Source organism: Musca autumnalis, unplaced genomic scaffold (assembly GCF_047663935.1).
Source record: "Musca autumnalis isolate F117 unplaced genomic scaffold, ASM4766393v1 scaffold_4, whole genome shotgun sequence".
Classification (NCBI taxonomy): domain Eukaryota; kingdom Metazoa; phylum Arthropoda; class Insecta; order Diptera; family Muscidae; genus Musca; species Musca autumnalis.
In genome coordinates, this window is record NW_027411977.1 from 151,696,753 (window position 1) to 151,719,446 (window position 22,694).

Sequence of the window (22,694 nt, forward strand, 5' to 3'; positions counted from 1 at the left end):
AACTCTATTTCTAAGTTTGATCGACATTTGTCAATATGAAGTTGGTATTTTGTGTGTGTATGTGTATTGTTTTGAGAAAAATAGGGTATGTTTATGTATGTCGATAAGAAAATGAATGCGTAAGAAAAACCACCAAATTGGAGTGTGTTTTTCAAATTTGTTTTTTTGTTTTGAAGCAAAAGCAAAGGATATAATATTTCCAAAACTAAAGCTTGGGTGTGTTTCATGCGCACACATTTTCCTTTCGGGGGATAATTTTTTTAATAATTTCTAAATGTGTTGTACTAAAAACGTTTTTTACAGAGCCTCTGTAGAGGATACTTATCAAACATAATTTGAAACAAAAAATAATTTAAAAAATTAAAAGCGCTAAAAGCTAGAAACAAATGTATCGCTTAGCATCACGTAGTATATTCTTCTTCATGATGGAATCTCCCAAATAAAACGCTCGCTCTTTAATTTTGTCATAATTTTTAATTTAAATGCATTCGTCTTATTTGAGAGATTCTATCAGCCAATGTTGGCCGAAAATGTAGATAAAAACTTTAAGATGCCTGAACCCGTTATATGGGGGCTATGCCAAATCCTGGACCTATGTCCACAATTTTTGGTTGGGAACTCCAAACGCCAAGTACAGCCAATTCGGGCTAAGAATGAAGATAAAATCCTCAAAATACCTGAAATCGGGTGGTACCGTTATATGGGGGTTATAGGAAAAATGGACCCATATTGGTTTTGGTTTCATATTCATGTATTGTCATCCAAATCTGAAAAGTGTGCAAAGTTTTGGTTCGATTGGCCATTCGATTGGATATTTACTATCCTCTGAAGTGTAGTCTATTCATCCCTATTTTGTTGATCCAATTGATTCGTTACATTTTTGCAAACAAAAGAAAAGTTATATGACAATCGAATTAAGATTGGACCTTTAACCTCTTTCGTCAGAAGTCTTACTGGTCTTCTCACAAAGGTCTATTGGTATTCTCATCTTGTTTTTTTATGAAAAGTCATCCTTGTCTTCTATTAAGACGTTGTGGTCTCTATGGGAAATCTTACTGAATACCCTGTGACATAAAATAGAAGTTAAGATCTAGGGGAGGAAAATTCCTTTTGGGAATGAAAGCTCCAATTGAGAACCCCAAAGGATCCCATAGCTGACATTTCTGAGTCATGACATAATGATATTTTTGATTGACCCCCATCATTGAGAAAATAGCTTTATATCTCTGATTGGAGATATTGTTTCATCATTTTTAGATGACATGTTTTCAGTTTCAGCTGACACGTTTTCAGTTTCAGCTGACACGTTTCAGCTCAGTTCCTTCCATGTCGTCTTTGTTCATTTCATTGTCCTTTATCAGTTTTACCCGTTACTTTCTCAAAAAAACTCGTATGTTTATGGATTTCGGTAAATTTCGCATAATCTATTAACTATACATCTAATTCGGATGGGTACACTTTTGAATTAGGCATCATAAATTCGTTCTTGGTTAACGACAGATTCATCCCGCTATAAATCAGAAGTCTGACAAACGGCGAATCTTTCTTCTAAGATTCATTATATACTCAATGAGGGCTTTAGATGAAGACATTCAAATAACTGGATCTGTCCGCCAGGAACAGATATGGTTCATGTGTATCCGAGTTTTCTACACAATCAGTTGCATATACGAAATTCAATGAAATACATAATCATAGTGTTTTCATGAGAAAGGATCGGGTAAAAGTGATAAAGGACAATGAAAACATGACAATATCGATTTCTTGTCCTAGTGGACCGACCCTACATAAAATTTTCCTAGCAACATTTTTGTAGAATATTTTCATGCACGAAATCTCATAGTTTGCTAATTCTTCAGTTCCAGAAAACCTCTGAAATCTGCCTACGTGCTGAGTGTGTACACAATATATCTCAAATATTTCAATAAAATTATCCGCTCCATACCAAAGTTCAAAATGTGAGCGCTGAATTTTAGTTTAAAAGGTGATCCCTACTTATAAATTGCAGAAAAAAGTAGAAAGTATAAGTAGCATAGAATATGTGGTCAAATTTTTAAGTCGATCTGAAAAATATTGCCTTAGTATAAGCGTTGGATGGGAACAATTTATTTTATTTTGTATGTAGCATATAAACTGTGTTTTTCTCGAAATCGGCCACAAAAATATATGACAATTGACCAATTAGTTTTCGAGATAGAGTTGGCACCGCAAAATGCTTCAATAAAAACAAGGTTTCGTAGACGACCTCAAAACTTCGTAATATTTTTCTCTTTCAGATGAAGAAAAAGATCTGCCAAAAAGTTACGTAGTTTTCTCGAAAAAAAGTCATGAATAATGGCTTTTATTGATTAAGCACACTAAAATGTTGAAACTTGGTCGTGAATTGCTTATAGTTTTTATTGCATGTAGTCCTTACAATTTGTATTGCCCCATAATTTCCACATATTTTGAAGGCTTAAAGATTTTCTCACGCGGAAGAATTCCGTCCAGAATATAATCGTGCAAAAGAGGAAAACCGACAAAAACTTTCTAACTTTGCTATTTTTTCAATGTAAGATTCGACAGAAACAGTATTGATACGTTCGAATGTATTCGAACGAATGCCCCTTCTAATGAATATGTAAGGAAAACTAACACATTAGCCTATAAAGGCCAAAATATAGGAACAAGTTAAAAATTTGTGCACATTTTATTAATTTTTAGTGGTATAAGAATTCACTCTCGGAGTCGGAGGCGGAATGGTGAAAAAAAATTGCCTGGAGTCGGAGTCGAGCCAAAAATACCTCGACTCCGAAACCCTGGTATATACTAATGCATGTAGTATATCATAGTAGTAATTTCCTGGAAAAGAAAAAACACTAATCTTAGACGAAATGTGGAAATCTGAGTTTAAATGGTTTTCCCATCATGTTTTGATTTCATTCGATAGTGAAATACATACAACAAAACCTAAAAAAATTAGCGCTTAACTGTATCGCTGTAAATGGGGCGTTATATTAATATTATATATAAATCTTATATACATCTTAATTAGTATATGTGAAAGCTATATATAAGTCTGAAACGCTTTGGGCCAAATTCATTCCTTGTTTTCGATTAAATTTGGACGCCCCTTAATTATATTGAATGTGTGTCATATTCATGTATATGACGGATAGAAATATATACATTGGAATTGTATTTAAATGTTATCCAATTATTGTATTGGTTGTGCGTTCCAAATTTGACAAACATTTTTCAAGTTTAATATATGTATAAGGGATCTGAAATATATAAAATTGATTGATTTTAAACAAATTTCCAGACTTTAATCTAGATCGACTATAAAAACTCGTTGCAAATAGCTTCTAATGTCAACCGACATGTCTTGTAGGGTACATCAAAAACATAAAATCAGACGAAAATATGCATATATGGGAGCAAGGTTCGAACTAAAAATATTTCCAGTCCAGTTCTTTCACGACTCCGATCACGAAGATAACTTCCAAAACCACTCAAAATGAAAGAAATACATATATACACAACTTTTCAAATTTTGAAAGATCTACCTCAAAACTCTATCCGTCGAATCAAAACAAAGAAGGAGATAACACCATGGCGGCCAATATTTTTTCTGCATAAATTTATTGCCATCTTTCATCGATATTTGAACTTCTTTGGCCTTCGTTCGAGAATATTAAGCAAAGTGAAGAACAAAAATCTTCTTTAAATATCATTAGAGGACTGTTAAAAACACTTTACGAATGACAAAACTTGTAACTTTATAAGCTGGATCTAATCCATAATTTTGGAGTGATCCGAGAGCCATAAACTAAATCTAAGTCCACATATTTTGAACTTTGAATGAATTGTGCTAGAAAAAGCGGAGTGGAAAATATTAACTATTAAAATGTTTGCAAACCATTGCTTCACTGAAGTCCAGTAGATTGGCTTCTATAAAAGATCAGTAGGATTCCTCAAAGAAGACAAAATTAGAAGACCAGTAGGCCTTTATGAGAAGACCAGTATATCTTCTATACAAGAAATTAAAGAATAAAAGTGTAGTGCTCGAAATATAGCAAATATCCTCTGATTCGTCTTCTAGCTGAGTATAAAATAGCCTTTGCTTATGTGTTGTCTCATAGTTTTATTACAATATTGTTACGAATGTAACTGGTAAATTTAAATTAATTTAGATGAAGTTCCGTTATTATAAATCTGTGGTTTTCAAACAAAACGACATAAGTCGACTTATGTAAATTTTGAGTTATTGGTACCACGTAGTTGTACGTTTTGAAAACTTTCCATATCACTACTGTGTTTTTGACAAAAATGTACCGTTACTGATATATGTTTTGGCTACGTAAGTGAGCCCTTTTGTAAAATAATTGTCTTAAAAAAACGTACCAAATCGACATAAGCAGCAGTACATCGCAAACATATTTATTGCGAATATGAATCGGCGTCAGTTCGGCGATGTTGTGGGTACACAACGAGGGTTGCACGAAAACTTTCTGGCCTAGACAACAATGCGATTTGCCAGGCGCCATTTGAAAATTGTTTGGAAAGTATGACAGTTTTTAGCCTAAACGTACTCAGGACAGGTTGTCATACGACCATGTGTTGTATTGTTTACAGTGACTTGAAAAAATCACTTTGCAAAAAAAATGGAATTTACTTGTGAACATTTTGGTCCGATCATTTTTCAAAACTTTCGACGTGGATAATCACGTCAAGAGAGCATTGATCAAATTAAATCTTTGTAGGTAATGTAGGATGGTTAATTCTCAGTGGTACACTACAATTGTTTTGCCTGAAGTCCCCTGAGAAATTCGAAAAACGAACAAGAGAAGACGAATCAAACCTGCGCGTGTTTGACCGGACAAAACGTGGAATTGATGGGACATCCGCCGTACAGCCTTGACTGGGGATCCAATGACATTTGATTTCAAAGATTTTCGTCGCCCGAAGATGCCGTAAAAGCGTTCAAAAACCATGTTGTGGAGGTGTATCAATCGGAGTAGAAAACAATTGTTTTGACCGCATGAAAAATTGTATAAATCATGCGTAGTCTCCAGCATGAGAAAACAACAAAAAAACAAACTACCCGGGGTGAAGCTAAACATAATTCCGTAATAATATGAATAAAAGACCCATCAAAATTTCATGTTCAAATCTCTACTATAATTCTATCATTAAAGAATAAAATACAAATTCTTTTGAAAAATGAAGAAACAAATTACTCGGAGTCGCGGTAGTGTTATTTTTTCGACTCCTTCTGTCACTGTTATTTCCCAAAGTAGGATTCCGTGATTCCATTCGATGAGCCTGGAAACGCAAGATATTTTATATTTTGTTTAAGTTTGGGATCTATAAAAAGAATCCCTTTCAGATCAATTCGCCTAAAAGGGGAATACTTGCATTTATGGGAATATAAGCATTTTCGGTGGATATTTTCTACTTAAATAAAAAATTGATACAGCATATTTTCTTTTTTAGAAAAAAAAAATACCCTTTATAAACATAATTCTGATAAATGTTTATATTTGTATTTATACATCAATTGTCAGCCTATTAGCAATAATGTCAATATTATAAGATAGGAAAAGTCAATTGTGAAAAATTAACTGTAGGAATATTGACAAAAAAACATTAAAACTCAAATTTTACGGCGTTGACTTTTGTTTTGTTTTTTTTTATTAAATAGAAAATAGTGAAGAAATAAATTTCAGCCACAAAACACGACGTTAATGTTTTCTGCCGCGAGAAATGGGAATCAAAAACGATTGGCATTGCTGTTATCAATTCCAGTGAGTTGTGTAGCCATCTGTAACCAAAATGTGGAACTATTAGCATATGTTTTTGGAAAATGCATTTCTTCTAGTCTTTACTTCTCTACGTTTTTGCTATTAGAGCCAGTAATTTTTTGTGAGAAAACTTAAAATTTTATATGAAAGTTACAATTCGGAGTCTTTTTAAAAATGTTTATAAATAATATTTTTCTCAAATCGAAATTTTTTACATTTTTTCCTTAACATTGGAACCCTAGTACGTATGGTTTTCATTATAATCTTTCTACATAATAACAATCATACGCACCTGGGTTCCAATGTTAAGAAATACAAAAAACACAAAAATAGGAAAATTTATATATTTTTAACCAATTTTCTTGTTTTCTCTTATTTTCGAAAGTTTACCTAATTTTGTAGTAGTAAATACTTATTTTGGTTGGTATCTTTCAAGCAGCTAAGACCCCAGCAAAAACATTTTTAATGCGTTTTTCACACTTCAACCACTATCACACTTACAACTAACCAGTTGTAAAACGTTTTAAAAAATACCTGGCTTCTTCGAAAGATAATATTCGACCCTTCTAAAGTATATATATAATAAAAGTAATCAGACGAAAAACGAAGCTGGACCCGTTTGAAAATGAAAATTCTCTTGAAACGCTAAAGCGGGTTCAAACTGTTACATCTACAGATTTGTGAAAATTTATCTCAGTCTCCATTCCTTCAATCTGGCTGTCTTGTAAAAATGGCTATGTTGTCGAACAGTGTAATTACGAAAGAGCACCATCGCATATTTTCTTAAGAGAAAACTTAATTTGTTTTGACGATTCTGACAGTACTCGTATATAAATACATATATCTATGCAAATCGATGTTTATATACATACATCACAATCATATTTCTAAAAGAGAATAAATACAGAATACTCTTTCTTGGAATTCATATAACCAAACACTTATACAAATGTATACACATATATACTAATGTATATCTTTAATGTATATCTTTAATCTTTTTAGTCATACAACATACACTTACCCCCACCATTCGCCTGCATAGAACGGGCCTCTACTGTGGCGTCCATGTATTGGTATATTGTCACTGGTCCTTGGTATTGGGTCATTGGCCCGATAACCACATCATTAGAATTAGACAAGTTAATCACGCTCGAAGGCTGGACACTGGGATTACTAAATATGCTCTGCGGAATAGATGTTGGGAGAGAAGCTGCATTCGATGCTTGGTGCGAACCCGGACGGCCCGTTAAATTCCAAAGTGCATTATTAGGATTTGGATCGGAAGTGTTTCTTTGTTCGTACATGTTTGAGAAAGCGTTTTTTAAATATTCCGACAAACCACAAACATGCGAGCATTTATTTAGCGATATCAATCAGTGGTTTATTTTTAAAGATTTTGTGCAATATTTATTTATTTATCTTTTTGTGTAAACAACGCATTCGAGTTGTGTGACCAGCCGTATCTCCAATGAGGAGGATCACCAAGATATTCAACCTTCCCGAATGCAGTCACAATTCCTACTGAGAGCTGCAGTTTGCATTTCAGCCGAATGTGTTTCATGTTCAATACGACTCGAGTTGAAACGATCGACCGGCCATTGAGTCTCTACCCGTACTCAATACTATAGCGTTTCAGTTCAATTTTATTTGAATTGAATTCACAGTGGATGTTGATACTGGTTAGTATTTAACCAACTTGTAGGCCCGTGACATAACAACTTTGACAAGTATGTGAGTATGTACATAACAACTGTACGCATTTACATCTATACAATTACTCAAAGCCAAAGTTAGAAGCTAAATAATTAAACAATACTTATTTAAACAAATGTGCAGTTACTATAATGTCTATATGTATGGCCAAGTTGAAATTAGGAAGGTGATACAAATTCAGGCCTTCATTTCCTGTCTAAAAATAAACTTTTAATAAAAAAAAACAAGTGGGAAAAGCGTTAAGTTCGGTCGGGCTGAACTTTTTATACCCTCCACCACAAATTTCAGCCATTTCGGTGGATTAATGTGGCCACAAGTTTTAGAAGAAAGTTTTATATCCCCAACGAAGACTAAATAACAAATTTCAGCCATCTCGGTGTGACAATGAGGTCAAAACCTTCAAAATACCGAAAATCGGGAGATATCGTCCTATGGGGGCTATATCAAAACGTGGATCTATATAAACATTTTATGGTCGAAATGTTTCTTAGCCTCTGGAAACACAAAATACAAAGTTGCAACCGATTCTGTTGTCAAATGGGACTAATACATTCAAAATATATTAAAATGACGGGTACTTTATATGGTGCGTTATATGGGGGCTATACCAAAACGTGGACCTATATAAACCAACTTTGGTAGGAATGTTTTTTGGCCTCTGGAGACACAAAATACCAAATTACAACCAATTCGGTGGTAAAATGGGACAAATATCTTAAAAATTCCTTAAAACGACGACGCGTCACGCGTCAGTTTGTATGGGGGCTATACGAAAGCGTGGACCTACATAGCCCGCTTTCAATACCAAAAGTCCTACGTACAAATAATAGATTTTCCCAAAATGTCATCCACCTACGTCAATCCGTTCGGACGCTAGAGTTATTTCCACAGACGGACAGACAGACAGACTTACAGACGGACGGACATGGCTATATCGATGTAGAATTGCACGCTGATCAAAAATATATATAGTGTGTGGGGTCTACAATTATTATTTCGAGTAGTTACAAACGTAGTGACAAACTTAATATACCCCCATCCTATGGTGGAGGGTATAATAAAGAAAACAAAATTTCTCTTCTATCAAGAATATATCGCTTATTTACTCAAAGAGTTGCATAACTCAAAAAATGCTTTTCTAAGAAAGAAATTTCTAATTTTTCTACGATTTCTACTTTATCTTGTATCAAATTTTCATGCCTATATTTCAAAAACTCAACGAGTTACAAGTTTGGCATAATTCAACAAAAAAGTTTTTTGAGTTTATGAAATTTCAACTTCATATCATGTTTGATCTTGCGCATATATTTAGCACTGATATTTGCAAAATTTGGTCTAAGTTGTTATTTTATTTCTTGTGTTATAATCTGTTTAAGTTGAGGAGTCAAATTTCAATCGTCAACTTAAAACGCCTTTTTCTTGAAACTGGATTTTTTGAGATGTGTCACTCTTTGAGCAACTGGGTGATATGTGTACAATATCTTTATTTGAGCTTCGCAAAGAATATTTTATCGTTTCCTTCTTTCTTTGGTGGATTCCTCACACAAAAACCTTCGACAGCAAATGAAGACTAAGACCTGAATTCACCTTCTGGATGACCTTACTGAATGAACTTTCTTGATATATAGCCATAGGAAACAAAGTTTATTTCATTAGTGGAATACGATTTCATATATCGTCGGTGTCATGCTTAAGTGTTCCATGCGCCATTTGCCTGACTCGAGAAAAACTCAAGTTAATGTTTAAGGCCATACAGGATAAAAATGGTGCAATAATCCAATACTTTAAGAGCTCAGTTCTACTTAACTGAACTCGTAGAATATATCAGGAGTTTATTTTAGTCACGCAGAAGGTCGGGGGTTCGATTCCCCTGCCAAGCAACATCAAAAATTTTTCAACGGTGGCAAAATACCCCTCAGTAATGTTGGCGACATTTCCTGAGTATTTCAGCTTTGAGAAACTTCTCCACAAGTGGTGTCTTAAGACACGACGTTCGGACTCGGCGATAAACTGTAGGTCCCATATCATTGAGCTAATATGAATCGGGGTGCACTCATTGATATGAGAGAAGTCTCCCTTGTCCCGTATGGGATGTTGTGGAACAATGTTTTTTTTATTTTAGTCAGATATCTGTGATAGTCTAGAAGTTATGGCCAATTTTTATAATTGCAAAAAGTTGCTGAATTGTTCCATGGAATCTTTTTTTTCATGTTTTTGGCAGTTTGTGTCACATGGAACACGTTTTGTCACATTTCAACCAAAACACTTTTTATCAATCGTGCTCCACCTCCCTTATATGAAGTGCTACTGTGGAGTTGAAAAATCAGGACTTTAAATGAAACATTTGTTTTTCTCATATAAATACAATAAGGATCATTATTATAGGTTTCCTTAACATTTATTTAAGGGATTGCCTCCACTTATTACTATTTTTTTGTGGTAAAATCGAACAAAACGGATTGATATTTTCATTTCTAAGGTAACATAAAACATTTAAACGCGTTTTTCTTATAATACCATTTTTTAGTCGGTGTCCACACTAGCTTCAAGTCGAATGAACGTTTTTGCGTATATTTTTGTGGACATACATCAAAATTTTGTCTTTAAACTAGGGATTTTTTGTTTAAACGATTGATAAATTTTCGTTTTCATATAACAATACAACATTTAAAAATATTTGGATTTAGAAACTATTATTCTTCAGTTTTTAAACCAAGTCCTTTAAAACAATTTGTTCCATACGCCACATTATTCGTAACTTGACAAAATTTTGCAATTTTTTGTTCCAAATGCCAATTTGTTTTTGTCTCTTTTTGTTCCATACGCCAAACGACATGGATATGGAACTAAAAAGTTCAAAGTTGTTTTGTTCCATACGCCAGGCTTTATGGATATGGAACAAAACGACAAGATTATTTGGGTCACAAAGCGGATATGGAACATACTGGCATCTGAATATCTCAGAAACTAAAAGAGATAGAGAAAAACCGACCAACAAATCTGAAAGAGTATGGTTCAAAACTCCGTAAGGTACCTTTATCTCAAAATGTCAAAAATGGCGTATGGAACACTTAAGCATGAAACCGACGATATGCAGAAAGGTGCCGTAACGGACATAACTTCCAAATCGATGTTGGGAGTTCTGACCGCATTTGAAGTAGGATTGATCCCGATTGATCGGATATCGACCCCTGATGCGGTGGTAGTCTCCATCCAGTCCACCAGCTAGAATGACTACACCGACTCCAGTTAAAAATGGAAATCCGGTGGTTTCAGGCTGCTCGAGTCCCGTCTCAATATCTAGAAAGCGGAAGGGCCAGACGCAGATAATCCATCCAAACAATTATCATCCAGTGGGTCTGCTTCATGTGCGACTGCCTCTAAAGCTGTAAGGAAGAAGAAGACCGAGAAATGTTCAGGAGCAGGCATGCGTTAGGAGGTGAGAAATCCAAGCCCGCACAGTGAGGCGTGGGCGTAGCCAGCTATGGGCAGGGGGGGCAGCTGCCCCCCCCCTAGAACCTTCAAAAAATTTTTGAAAAATTATACTGTAATACAAAAGTTGAAAAAAATTACAGATTTTTTGATGTACTATTTTTATACTCTACACCACTATGTGGGGAGGGTATTATAAGTTGGTTTTGCCCAAAAAGTTTGTAACGCATCGAAATAATGGTCGTAGACCCATACTTATATATACAAAAACGAATGTCTCGACGAGCTGAGTCGATCTGGCTATGTGTGTCCGTCCGTCAGTCCGTCCGTCCGTCCGTCTGTCCGTCTGTCCGGCTGTCCGTCTGTCCATCTAAACCTTGTAATCACGCTACAGGTCGCAATTTTGGTCGGATCGTCGCCAAATTTTGGGTGTTGATGAGGGTCCCGGAGGGGAAGAAGCCTATTGATTTTGGTGATGGTCGGATAATATTTAGGGGTCGGAAAGGGCAAAAAACTTAGGTGGATAAAAAGACAACGTTTTTTCCAAAGCGAATATCTCAGCTTCTATATGAGGTATACCAAAAGCAAAACCTGACAATAAAAGTAGAAAATATCACCTTTCTAATGATGTAAAGTAGGTGCTCGTAGGTGATCAAACAACGATGATATCACAATAGTAGCAAATAAAACCCCAATTTTCATTTTTGCGATTTTAATTATAATGACGAATATCACAGCTTTAGTTGTAAAATTTCCAAAAGCAAAGCCTGACTATGAAAGTAGAAGATCCCGTCTTTACAATGATGCAAACTAGGTCGGCGTAGGTAACCAAATAACGGAGATATCGCAATAGTCGGTAATACATCCCATTTTTCTACTTTTTTGGAAACCACGCTACAGGTCGCAATTTTGATCGGATCGTCACGAAAATTTGAGGGTTAATGGGGGTCTCACAGATGAAGAAGCCTATTGATTTTGCTTATGTTCGGATAATATTTAGGGGTCGTAATAGGCAAAAAACGTAATTGCATAAAAAGACAACGTTTTTTCCAAAGCGAATGTCTCAGCTTCTATATGGGATATACCAAAAGCAAATCCTGACAATGAAAGTAGAAAATATCACCTTTCTAATGATGTAAAGTAGGTTCTCGTAGGTGATCAAACAACGAAGATATCATAATAGTAGCAAATAAAACCCAAATTTTCATTTTTGCGATTTTAATAATAATGACGAATATCACAGCTTTGGTTGGGGACTTTCCAAAACCAAAGCCTGACTATGAAAGTAGTATATCCCATCCTTACAATGATGCAAACTACGTCGGCGTAGGTGACCTACTAACGGCGATATCGCAATAGTCGGTAATACATCCCATTTTTCCATTTTTTTTTTTTTTTGGGAAATCACGCTACAGGTCGCAATTTTGATCGGATCGTCACGAAATTTCGAGGGTTAGTGAGGGTTTCATAGGAGAAGAAGCCTATTGATTTTGGTCATGGTCGGATAATATTTAGGGGTCGGAATGAGCAAAAAATTTATTTGGAGAAAAAGTCAACATTTTATTCCAAAGCAAATATCTCAGAGTCTATAAGGGGTATACAAAAAGCAAAACCTGGCGATGAAAGTAGAAAATATCACCTTTACAAGGATGTAAAGTTGGCTGTCGTAGGTGGTCAAACAACAGAGATATCGCAATAGTCGGTAGTGCATCCCATTTTCCGATTTTTTGTAATCACGCTACAGGTCGCAATTTTGATCGGATCGTCACGAATTTTTTGGGAGGAAGGTGCCTATTAAGCTTGGTGATGGTCGGACAATATTCAGGAGTCGGAATAAGCAAAAAGCTTTTGTGGAGAAAAGTCAACGTTTTTTCTTATGCGAATATCTCCGCTTCTGGTAGCAGTATTCCAAAAGGAAAGCGCGCCAATGGAAGAAGAAAATATCTCCTTTATATTGATGCAAAATATGTTGGTTTAAGTGGGCAAACAACCGAGATATCGCAAAAGTCAGTAATATATCCAATTTTTCCATTTTTTGTAATAACGCTACAGGTTGGAATTTTGATTGGATAGTCACGAAATTTTGGGGGTTGATTGGGGCCCCACCGAGAAAGAAACCTATTGATTTTGGTGATAGTCGGATAATATTTAGGGGTCGGAAAGGGGAAAAACGGTTTCTAGTAGGGATATTTCAACGGCAAAGCCTGTCAGTAGAAGAAGAAAATATTACCTGTACATTGGTGTAAAGTAGGTTGGCGAAGGTGGTCAAACAAGGGAGATACCACAATAGTTGGTAATGCATCCAATTCTTCCATTTTTTGCAATCACGCTACAGGTCGCAATTTTCGGATGGTCACGAAATTTTGGTTGTTTATGGAGGTCCCAGAGAGAAAGAGACATATTATGTTTGGTGGTAGTCGGATTATATTCCCTAAAAGAAATGTTTACCAGTAAACAGCTTATGCACAGGGGTAGTGGTGTAGGGTATCACATGGTCGGCCCCGTTCCGACTATAGCCTTTGCTCACTTGTTTATTTTATAACGGCAAATGCGCGACTAATATCTTTCGAATAAGCTATACGAGTATTTTTTAAAAAAGTGATTAACCTAACCATTTTTAACCACTTATGGTATATAGTTATGGTGATTGAAGTGTAAAAAAACGCATAAAAACAGGAAAATGCTTTTCCTACTTAGAAGATACCAAACAGTATAATTTATTTCTTACTTTATAATATTTAATTTATTATTTGCAAGTAAGCTTTCGAAAAATTGAAAAACCAATGAATTCGCTTAAAAAATAGATGAGATATGTAATTTTTATACACACCACCATAGTATGGATGGTATATAAAGTTGCGTTTTCCGTTTGTGACGCATTGAAATATTTATTTGCAACCCTATAAAGTATACATATTTTTTATCAGAATAAAATTCTGAGTCCATATAGTCATGTCCGTCAGTCTGTAGAAATTAAAATCGGTCTAAATAATGATATCGGTCCAAACATAGTTTAACTTCGAAGAGGGCCATATCGGTCCATCTTTTAGTTATTATGAATTATGAAAACGGTTTTGTTTAAGAAAACATAGATGAAGTCCTTTAAAGTATGTTTGGACGATCAATGTCTCGTAGAAATATTATGATGTGCGCAGTATGGACCAGAGTTGCCGTGCGATCCATTTTAGCGAAAAGTTTCCAATGTGTATGGTAAGTAACCTGAAGAAGTAACCTGAAGAAGTGATATCGGTCCATCGGCTCATCTTCGAATTTAAACAAAGTTTGGATAAAATATTACGAAGGCGAAATGTTGAACCCAATCAGTTGATCCGTTCCAGAGTTATTGTGCGTCCAGAAAGCCAGACGGAAGTAGATTGGCTAAAACGACTTCAAATTGTCTGAAACTGGTTTCGTCCAAACATAATTAAGGCGCTCAGTGCCAAAACCGCCTAACCCACATGTCCACAAAAATCAAACAGCCTATAAATATCTAACCAGAACCTTTTGAAATAACTATTAAAAAAATTACATATTGCATTGATTAACACTAGGTAATACTACCTTCTAAAATAATACAATATGGCATTTTTTAGAATTTGTTTCAAAAGGTTTCAGTTAAATCTTTACAGTCTGTTTGATTTTTTGGGCATGCGAGTTAGGCCGTTTTGGCGCTGAGCGCCTCAATTGGGGTCTAAAATAATTATGTCGATAAGACACATTTTGGTCGTAAGAAAGTGTATATAACCTCCCGGGCCAGGAATTCCCGACCAGAAACTCTAGTAACATTGTTTATTAACGTGTATTTTGCATGTGTCTACTACACAAATGTCAAAACAGAACTGACTTTAGGGGCCAATCGCAAAAATTATAGCATTTTCTGATAGGAAGATTACTTTTGCGCCACCTTGTATGAACATTGTAGTTTCAGAATCCACAAAAACTTCCCAGGTGTAAGCACCTTCCATTTAAATTCGATTCAAGAGCACCGTGATTTTTGAACGAAAAAATGATTAAAAAGTGGTATTGAGTCTTCTTTGGGCCTATAAACTTTTTCCCGGAAATGTGTCAGCACTGGTCCACGTTTTTTATTACCCACCATAGAACGGCCCGATTTTCGGGGGTTTTCAGGGATTTAGCTGCATTATCCTATAGAAATGGTTGTAATTTAATACATATTTAGTCTTCTTTGGGGCTACTTAACTTCCCTTCAGAAATTTGTCAGCACTGGTCCATGTTTTTATATAGCCTGGGATGTTTGTGGAACAATTATAATTGTTATTGTTAATAATTATTATTATAGCGATTTTAGGAGTTTAGGATTTTAGCCGTACTCTGCTACAGAAATGGCTGATATTTAGTATTTAGTCTTCTATGGGGCTATAATAACTTTTCCCCCTTATTTGTCAGTACATTTCCACGTTGTGATATAGCCACTGACATTTATGATAAGTACCAGTATTCGAAATTTCGATCAGTCAACTTTGCACATATGTAAAGTCGTGCTTGAGCATCTAAATCATCTTCTTTATATTTTGTGAAACGGTTCCATATATTGGCAATAATTCACAATGATTACTTTTTAAATTTCATTTTTTTTTTAATTTTTTAAATTAATTTAAAAAGTTCCAAAAATATAGGTTTCAAAAATTTGCAATGTCATTAGGTGTATATTTCGCTTGTTTCGGAATATATTCTGTGAAATGGTGTGAACGATAACTCTCGATAGGAGCAATCGATTTGGTCCAAAATTTGCACATCGTATTATTTTATCCAGTATCAAGTCGGATATGGTCCATATCAATCCCGTTCTTCGTGTACCTCCCATTCAAAATTTTTGTTTTTATTTACATTTCCTCTATAAATTGGGTGCAATTTAAGGGTTCATAGTGATCAAAATACTTCTCCGCCAATAGTTGTGGACATAGGTCCACGTTTTGGTATAGCCCCTAAACAACAATACCGCCAATTTCAACTACAAAATTTTATCTGGCCAGATAAGGTTAGGTAGTAGGTAATTGGTTTATGAAGTGGTTAAACAAATTCGCCTAAAATTAAGGGCAATGGTACTTTCGTAACGGAAAGAAAACTATCTATTCCATATTAGTTCAGAATACTTCATGGTGGGCGTTTTTTACTTGTTTTTCATTAGGTAAGTACCTAAGTAAACGTTTTAAAATTTTGTATGTAAAAACTATACACATCACAAAAAAAGAAGTTGCCTGCCCCCCCCCCCCTAGATTTGATCCTGGCTACGCCCTTGCAGTGAGGCAATAAGAGGAGTTAATGCATCTGCAAGATTTCGCAATATGCGAAATGATGTCGATCAATAATTTTCATGTCTATAAATCTCGTGGACCGGATGGTGTCATTCCGGCGATGCTTCAGAACGCTCCACCTCTTTTGATTACTATACTGAAGGAAATCTTTATCGTCTATTGACGCACGTACCAGCACTGGAAAGAGATGACAGTGACAGACATTTCCAGGGCTGGAAAGCCAAGTAATTCGTTACCGAAGGACTAAAAAACCGATTAGTCCCTCCTCTTTTCTAATGAACATAATTGATTGACTTGGAAATAAGACCATAAACAAATCGTGACCGCATAAGCAACTATCAACATGGTTTACACGAGGTTGTGGGTTTCTAGACATAGAATGAACATTCATTAATGAGAAACTCTCTACTGAGTGTCCTCTCTTTTCTAACTAATTGGATTGATAAAATGCTGGAAAGCATACTAATCAACTTAAATATTAATTGATGATCAAAAAATAAAATCTTCTGATGTAGAAGAGCAATTACTAATGATGTAGGAATAAAACTTACCATAGTATTTGTGAACATTGAAAAATGGGATTACCAAGCAGGACTATAGGAAAAGTTTGGAGTTTCAATTAACTGACATAATTTCGCATATACATTTATCTAATGAAGTTCGATATATACCAGTTACCAAGCTTTGCCTTCGTCTGCCACAAAAACAACATCCTAATACACCTGAAGATCGGATTTACCACCCGTGAAACGTAGTGTAATGGTTGGATGCGTGGGACTTCGGTAGACTCCTAATTTTTCAATGTATCTCTAAAGGCCTAACAGCTCAACTCGAAAGAGAATTAATTAAATATCACTATAAATGGCCTTCGCCTTAATAAGCCAAAAATAAAAAATAACTAAAATTAATTTTTGCTTAAATTTAACACAAGTTTGTTTGTTAAAATGTGCCATTAAACGTTCCATGTGACGCAAATAGCCAAAAACATGAAAAAAGACCCTATGGAACAAATCAACAACCTTTTGCATTTATAAAACTTGGCCATAACTTCTATAACAGATATCTGACTAAAATAAACTCCTAATATATTCTTTGAGTTTAGTTAAGCTCATAAAGTATTGGATTTTTGTACCACATCTAGCCTTTATGAACTAAAACATTAACTTGAGTATTTCTCGACGCAAGAAAATGGCGTTTGGAACACTTACACCGACACTTGACACCGACGATATGCTATCGGAACTGATGTTAGGTCCATTAGTAGAACTCTCTCGCTTAGGTTGAATCCAGAGTTGGTACTATTCACCAGGAAAAGCTATGCTGCTGACTTTGTGGAAATACTGGATGGTGTCCAACCGAATCTCTCTACGGAAGCGGAGCTGCGTCAGTTTTCATTAGTGGACCAGTAAAAACACCTCGGGCGGCTTTGAATGGATATTCTAGTTCAGTATACAGCATCAAGAGGTTCAAGCAGGCATTGCTCACGGCTTGGACATGCAAGCATTCTACCGACAACATTTCGCCAACTCCTAATAATAATAAAAGCACACCTAATAATAATTCCAGACAGGAATGAGTGGAAAGGCCATTTCCTGACAGACTCTATATATTCACTGATGTGTCGAAGATGGAAGAAATGATAGGTTGGCACGGGTTACCGTTAACCGATCGCCATAAAATTTCATATATAAGGTTTTTGGATCAAATGTAAAAAATGTAGGTAGGACATTAAAAAAATACATTTTTCTCGGGTCACTCTAATATACATACGTATGTCTAACTGTAACAACTATAATACAAGGTAATTTTTGAAAGAACTATGTCCATATTTATATTAGGCAATTTTCCTTGCGGCAATTATCAGTTTGAAGGAGAGGGAGGTGAGGCATATGGTAACCCTTTGCCTCTCAACACCCTCTCTCATCAACAAACTGACACTTGCCGCAAGGAAAATTGCTTAATGTAAATATGGACTAAAGCAAACATTCTCAGTTTTTTAATATTTTTCTGAGATAGGTGCACTATATGTTTGTTAAATAAAACAACTAAGTAAAGACTATAGTCCAGACTAGACCCACCATGTCATATAACATCAAAACTAAAGGATTGATATTATAAGTAAGTCTATGTGCTGCCCTACACCACAAAACCTGTGCCAAAGTTTTCACCCACCCTAACTTTTATACCAAATGACTTAGAGCTAACTGAACCACAATAATTAATAATTTTATATTTGACCATTGTCGACAATCTACTGATTTAAAGGTTTGCAAAAGAGAAGCTGAGGTATTTGTCATTAAAATATAAATTTTACCAATGAAAACACATTTGGTATCAATTTAAAACTCAGATGGTCCAGTTTCACTATCGGGCTGTCGCTTTGTAATATGTCCAACAGAAACAGAGATATCCACATTGGAAATAAAATCCCACAAATTGGCATATCTGAGCGTCTTCTTATATATCTCTAGTATTTGGCCACTTTTGGTATTGACCACTCTAGTATAGTATTTGACCAACCTACTTTGCATCAATGTGACAGTGTTTGCTTTTGGAATACTAGAAGCGAATACATTCACATAAGAATAAAACATTGTATTTTTCCCACATACCATTTTTGCCCATTCCGACCCCTGAATATTATCCAACCAACTTCAAATTCAATGGTCCTCTTCCCCACTGGGACCCCATCAACACTCAAAACTTCGTGACGATCTGATCAAAAGTGCGACCTGTAGCGTGATTAAAAAAATGGAAAATGGGATGCATTGCCGACTATTGCGATATTTCCGTTGTTTGACCACCTACGCCAACCTAATTTGCATGATTGTAAGGGGTGAGATTTTCTAATTTCATAGTCAGGCTTTGGTTTTGGAAGACCACCAGCCAAAGCTGTGATATTCGCCATTATAATTGAAATCTTAAAAATGAAAACTTGGGTTGGATTAACGACTACTGCGATATTTCCGTTGTTTTACCACCTACGTCAACCGACTTTGCATTATTGTAAAGGTAAAGTTTTTCCTTTCAATATAAGGCTTTACTTTTGGAATACTCTTAATAGAAGCGGAGATATTCGTATTAGAATAAAACCAAAATCAATAGACTTCGTCCCCTCCGAGACCTCTATCAACACCAAAAATTTGGTGACGATCCGATCAAAATTGCGACATGTAGCGTGATTACAAGGTTTAGATCGACTCAGCTCGTCGAGACATTCAATTTGGTATATATAATATGGGTCTACCACCATTGTTTCTATGCGTTACAAGCTTTTTGGCCAAAACCAACCTATAATACCCTCCCCACATAGTGGTGTAGGGTATAAACATATTTCTCTGACTGACAGCGCAGCTGAATACACTTTCGAAATCAAGGCATCTTCATATATAAACATCGATTACTTCAAAGCTATGTATTTTCCACAGAAAATTGGAAGATCTGGGCCAATTAAAAGAAATACTACGACTAAAGAATGTAAAGTTACGCGAAATTAATTTTTTCAAGTCTACTTATTTACCGATTTTCTTAAATTCAGCAAATAAAATGCAATTGTATTATATAGTAGAACTTATAAAGAGCTCCGTTTAAAGCAGGGCATTCACTATCACGTTTGATTGCCAATCCGATGAACTCCTTATGTACGAGTGTGATTGATAAGTTTCTAGCAAAGCAGTCAATGTGCAACCGAAATCTTCAAACTTTCCTCAAAAATATTGAATTTACATTTTATTTATTTCTTTACAGGCTTAATTTTCTATTTTCCAAAATTGCTTTTTGATAATAAACATTTGTCTATTTTACTATTTTATCAATAGAATTTATTTGCGTAATCCTACCCCTAAAAATTATACAAACATCACCTTGCTAGGACCCTTATTTCCACAAATTTTCTGATGATCCGATCAAAATCCCTACTTGTAGAGTGACACAGTGATGTTATGCTTAGTATGCCTTCCTTGCACACTGAAGGTCAGTGTGCTGGCAAAAAAGCACTCAACTAAATGCTAGCCACATTTCTTGAGACTTCACCCGTTAGTATGATAGAAATATTGATTTGTCTCTTTAAAGATGTTCATAGGAAATACTTTTTAATAAAGTACATAATCAGTTCTTTTGTCATAAAATACGTACATATCCAAACTCCAATTCGATAACTATTCCTGTTTCAGGTGCATATATAGCATCTCCATATATTGGTTAAACGTGTCATCCCTGATATTATCTTACGGATGTCGAAGGTAGATTTACAAAAGCTAACCATTAACAGCCTGTTTTTGTAATTCAATTTTGTGCATTCACTTCGTTCGTTAATTTGACAAACAAAAAGCACATTTTGGTTATTGTAACAAATGTTTGGTCTGTACCAGAAACGCAAGAATCTACTAATTTTTACTATTTTTTAATAATAAATACACTTTTTTTGTTATTATTTAATTAATTAAATTAATTAAAATTATAATTATAATTAATTAATTTCGATTGTCTTGGAATTTGTATGTTTATTTTGCCACTATTTGTCAGTGGTTAGATAAAGAGATAAAGAACTGAGGTGAGTTTCGGCAACATAAGGTGAAATTTCTATAGCGACGACATAAACCTACAGTTATTTATGGTACTGCAGATGGGGACATTACAACGACAGATAGATGGCAGTGTATTGTGTCAATATTGTATTGACTCAGAATATGCCAAAAGACAAAACTTTTAAAAATAAGTTCAGAGATGAATTTAAGCGCATGCTGTGTGGATTGAACAAAAAATCACGCATATAGTTTATAAGCAGCATATATTAAATATGTACATCTGTAAAATGTGTACATCTTGAAATGGTGCATATGTCGGTTAAATTTGGAGCTATTTGGTTCCCTTGACTTTATATAGTTTTTTTTAATATTTTTTCAAAATGTTTCTTTGGCATATAATTTTTACCACAAAGAGAGAAGAAAATTGATATTTAGTGTACAAATTGGAATAATGATAAACACCCATATGATCTAAAGTGTAGAAACCAAGCTATATCAATCAACCAAGTAGAAACCGATTTATATCTATCTGACGCATAAAAAATATTTTAAATAAAAGCCAGTAAGGAAAAGAACACAGCCGGACGTAGCCGACTGACTATATGAAACCCTACACCACATATTTTTCCCTTCAGTAATGAAAGTACTTAACTCCACCGTCACGCAATAACTTATTGCTGTGTATTTATTTGCTGCCTTTTATGTTTCAGGTATGTACTAGAGTGGTCTTAAAATGTACTAGAGTGGCTAGAAAACGAATCCTACAAAAATTTATGAAAATCGGGTAAGATTTTGATATTGCTCCAACAGTATATTTGGCCAATTGGATATAGTATATCCAATTTTTAGTAGGATTACTTGTTTAGCCACAGAAATGAGCTGGTAAAAATTTCTCATCAATTGGATAATAGAGCAATTTCGTGAGAATTTACCTTTGGCCCCATACAAATTGTTATGGAAACTTTGAGGCCCCAGTGACACCTGCTAACGTATTCCGATTGTACTCAAACTTTGGAAATCTAAAAACCTAACATAAATTAATACTTTAGGGATGTGCCGCCTAAAAAATCCGACATCGATTTTTTCCCTTTGAGTTAAAGCCCTAATGCACATAGGGTTATGACTTTTTTACAACCTCGTATCCCTGTATCATATTTGAACGAGCTTTTACCTAATGGCTATATTACACCATATGCTTTTTCACATTTATGACATCAGCTGGTCTGTATATTAGTATACCCAGAGTGACAACATACATGTGAAAAAGCATATGGTGTAATATAGCCATAAGATTAGATAAAATATTAATTATAAGGTGATTCCACAAAAAGCTAACACACAAAAAGCTTTAAAAGTTTTCATATGTGCGCTTTTTTGAAACATTTTTGGAGTCACTTTAAACTCATATATAACTCAAAACAAGCTTCAAAATAATTTTTTTAATAATTAAATGGAATGAACGTAATTTTTGGCATTAATAGGCAAAAGTTTATTCATTCTCGCTACAGGAAATCATTTTTGAGCAAAAAGGTCAAAAAGTCATAACCCTAATGTGCATTGTACATATGTACATACCCTCAGCCTGTGTGAAGTGCAACTTTTATCTATGTACAGATCAAATACCGACTTTTTCCCAAAAATTATGGGGGTTTCCCAAAAACTGTGGGGATTAAAACTCAAATGTGTTGCAGAAAAGGTATCTGAAGGAATGGACCGCATTTTCCATTTTGGAAGTGGATCTTATTTTGGGAGTTATTCATTTCGATAGGTATTGCGCCCACCAGTAATTTCAGGTGGTTACCGTATAGTTTAGAGTTTTTGGACCATTATATTAGGAACCATGGAATTGGATAATATCACTGTAAACAGAACTACAAGGAGTAGCTACGGTAAAAATATCCCAAGTAAAAAAAAACTGCACTAGAACAAAAATATTGAAATTTTGTGGGGGAGGTACC

The 22,694-nt window shown here is 34.9% G+C and overlaps 2 protein-coding genes across 6 annotated transcripts in view; both read right to left on the reverse strand.

Moving 5' to 3' along the window:
* PGRP-LA (Peptidoglycan recognition protein LA) overlaps nucleotides 1-7,444 on the reverse strand; it is a 65,295-nt gene extending 57,851 nt beyond the window's left edge. The window contains exon 1 of the mRNA XM_073984206.1: nucleotides 6,811-7,444. Coding sequence (XP_073840307.1) covers nucleotides 6,811-7,093 — 283 coding nt within the window. The 5' untranslated portion in view covers nucleotides 7,094-7,444. The remainder of the gene's footprint in view (nucleotides 1-6,810) is intronic.
* axed (BTB/POZ domain-containing protein axundead) overlaps nucleotides 1-22,694 on the reverse strand; it is a 177,269-nt gene that overhangs the window by 57,851 nt on the left and 96,724 nt on the right. The window lies entirely within an intron of this gene.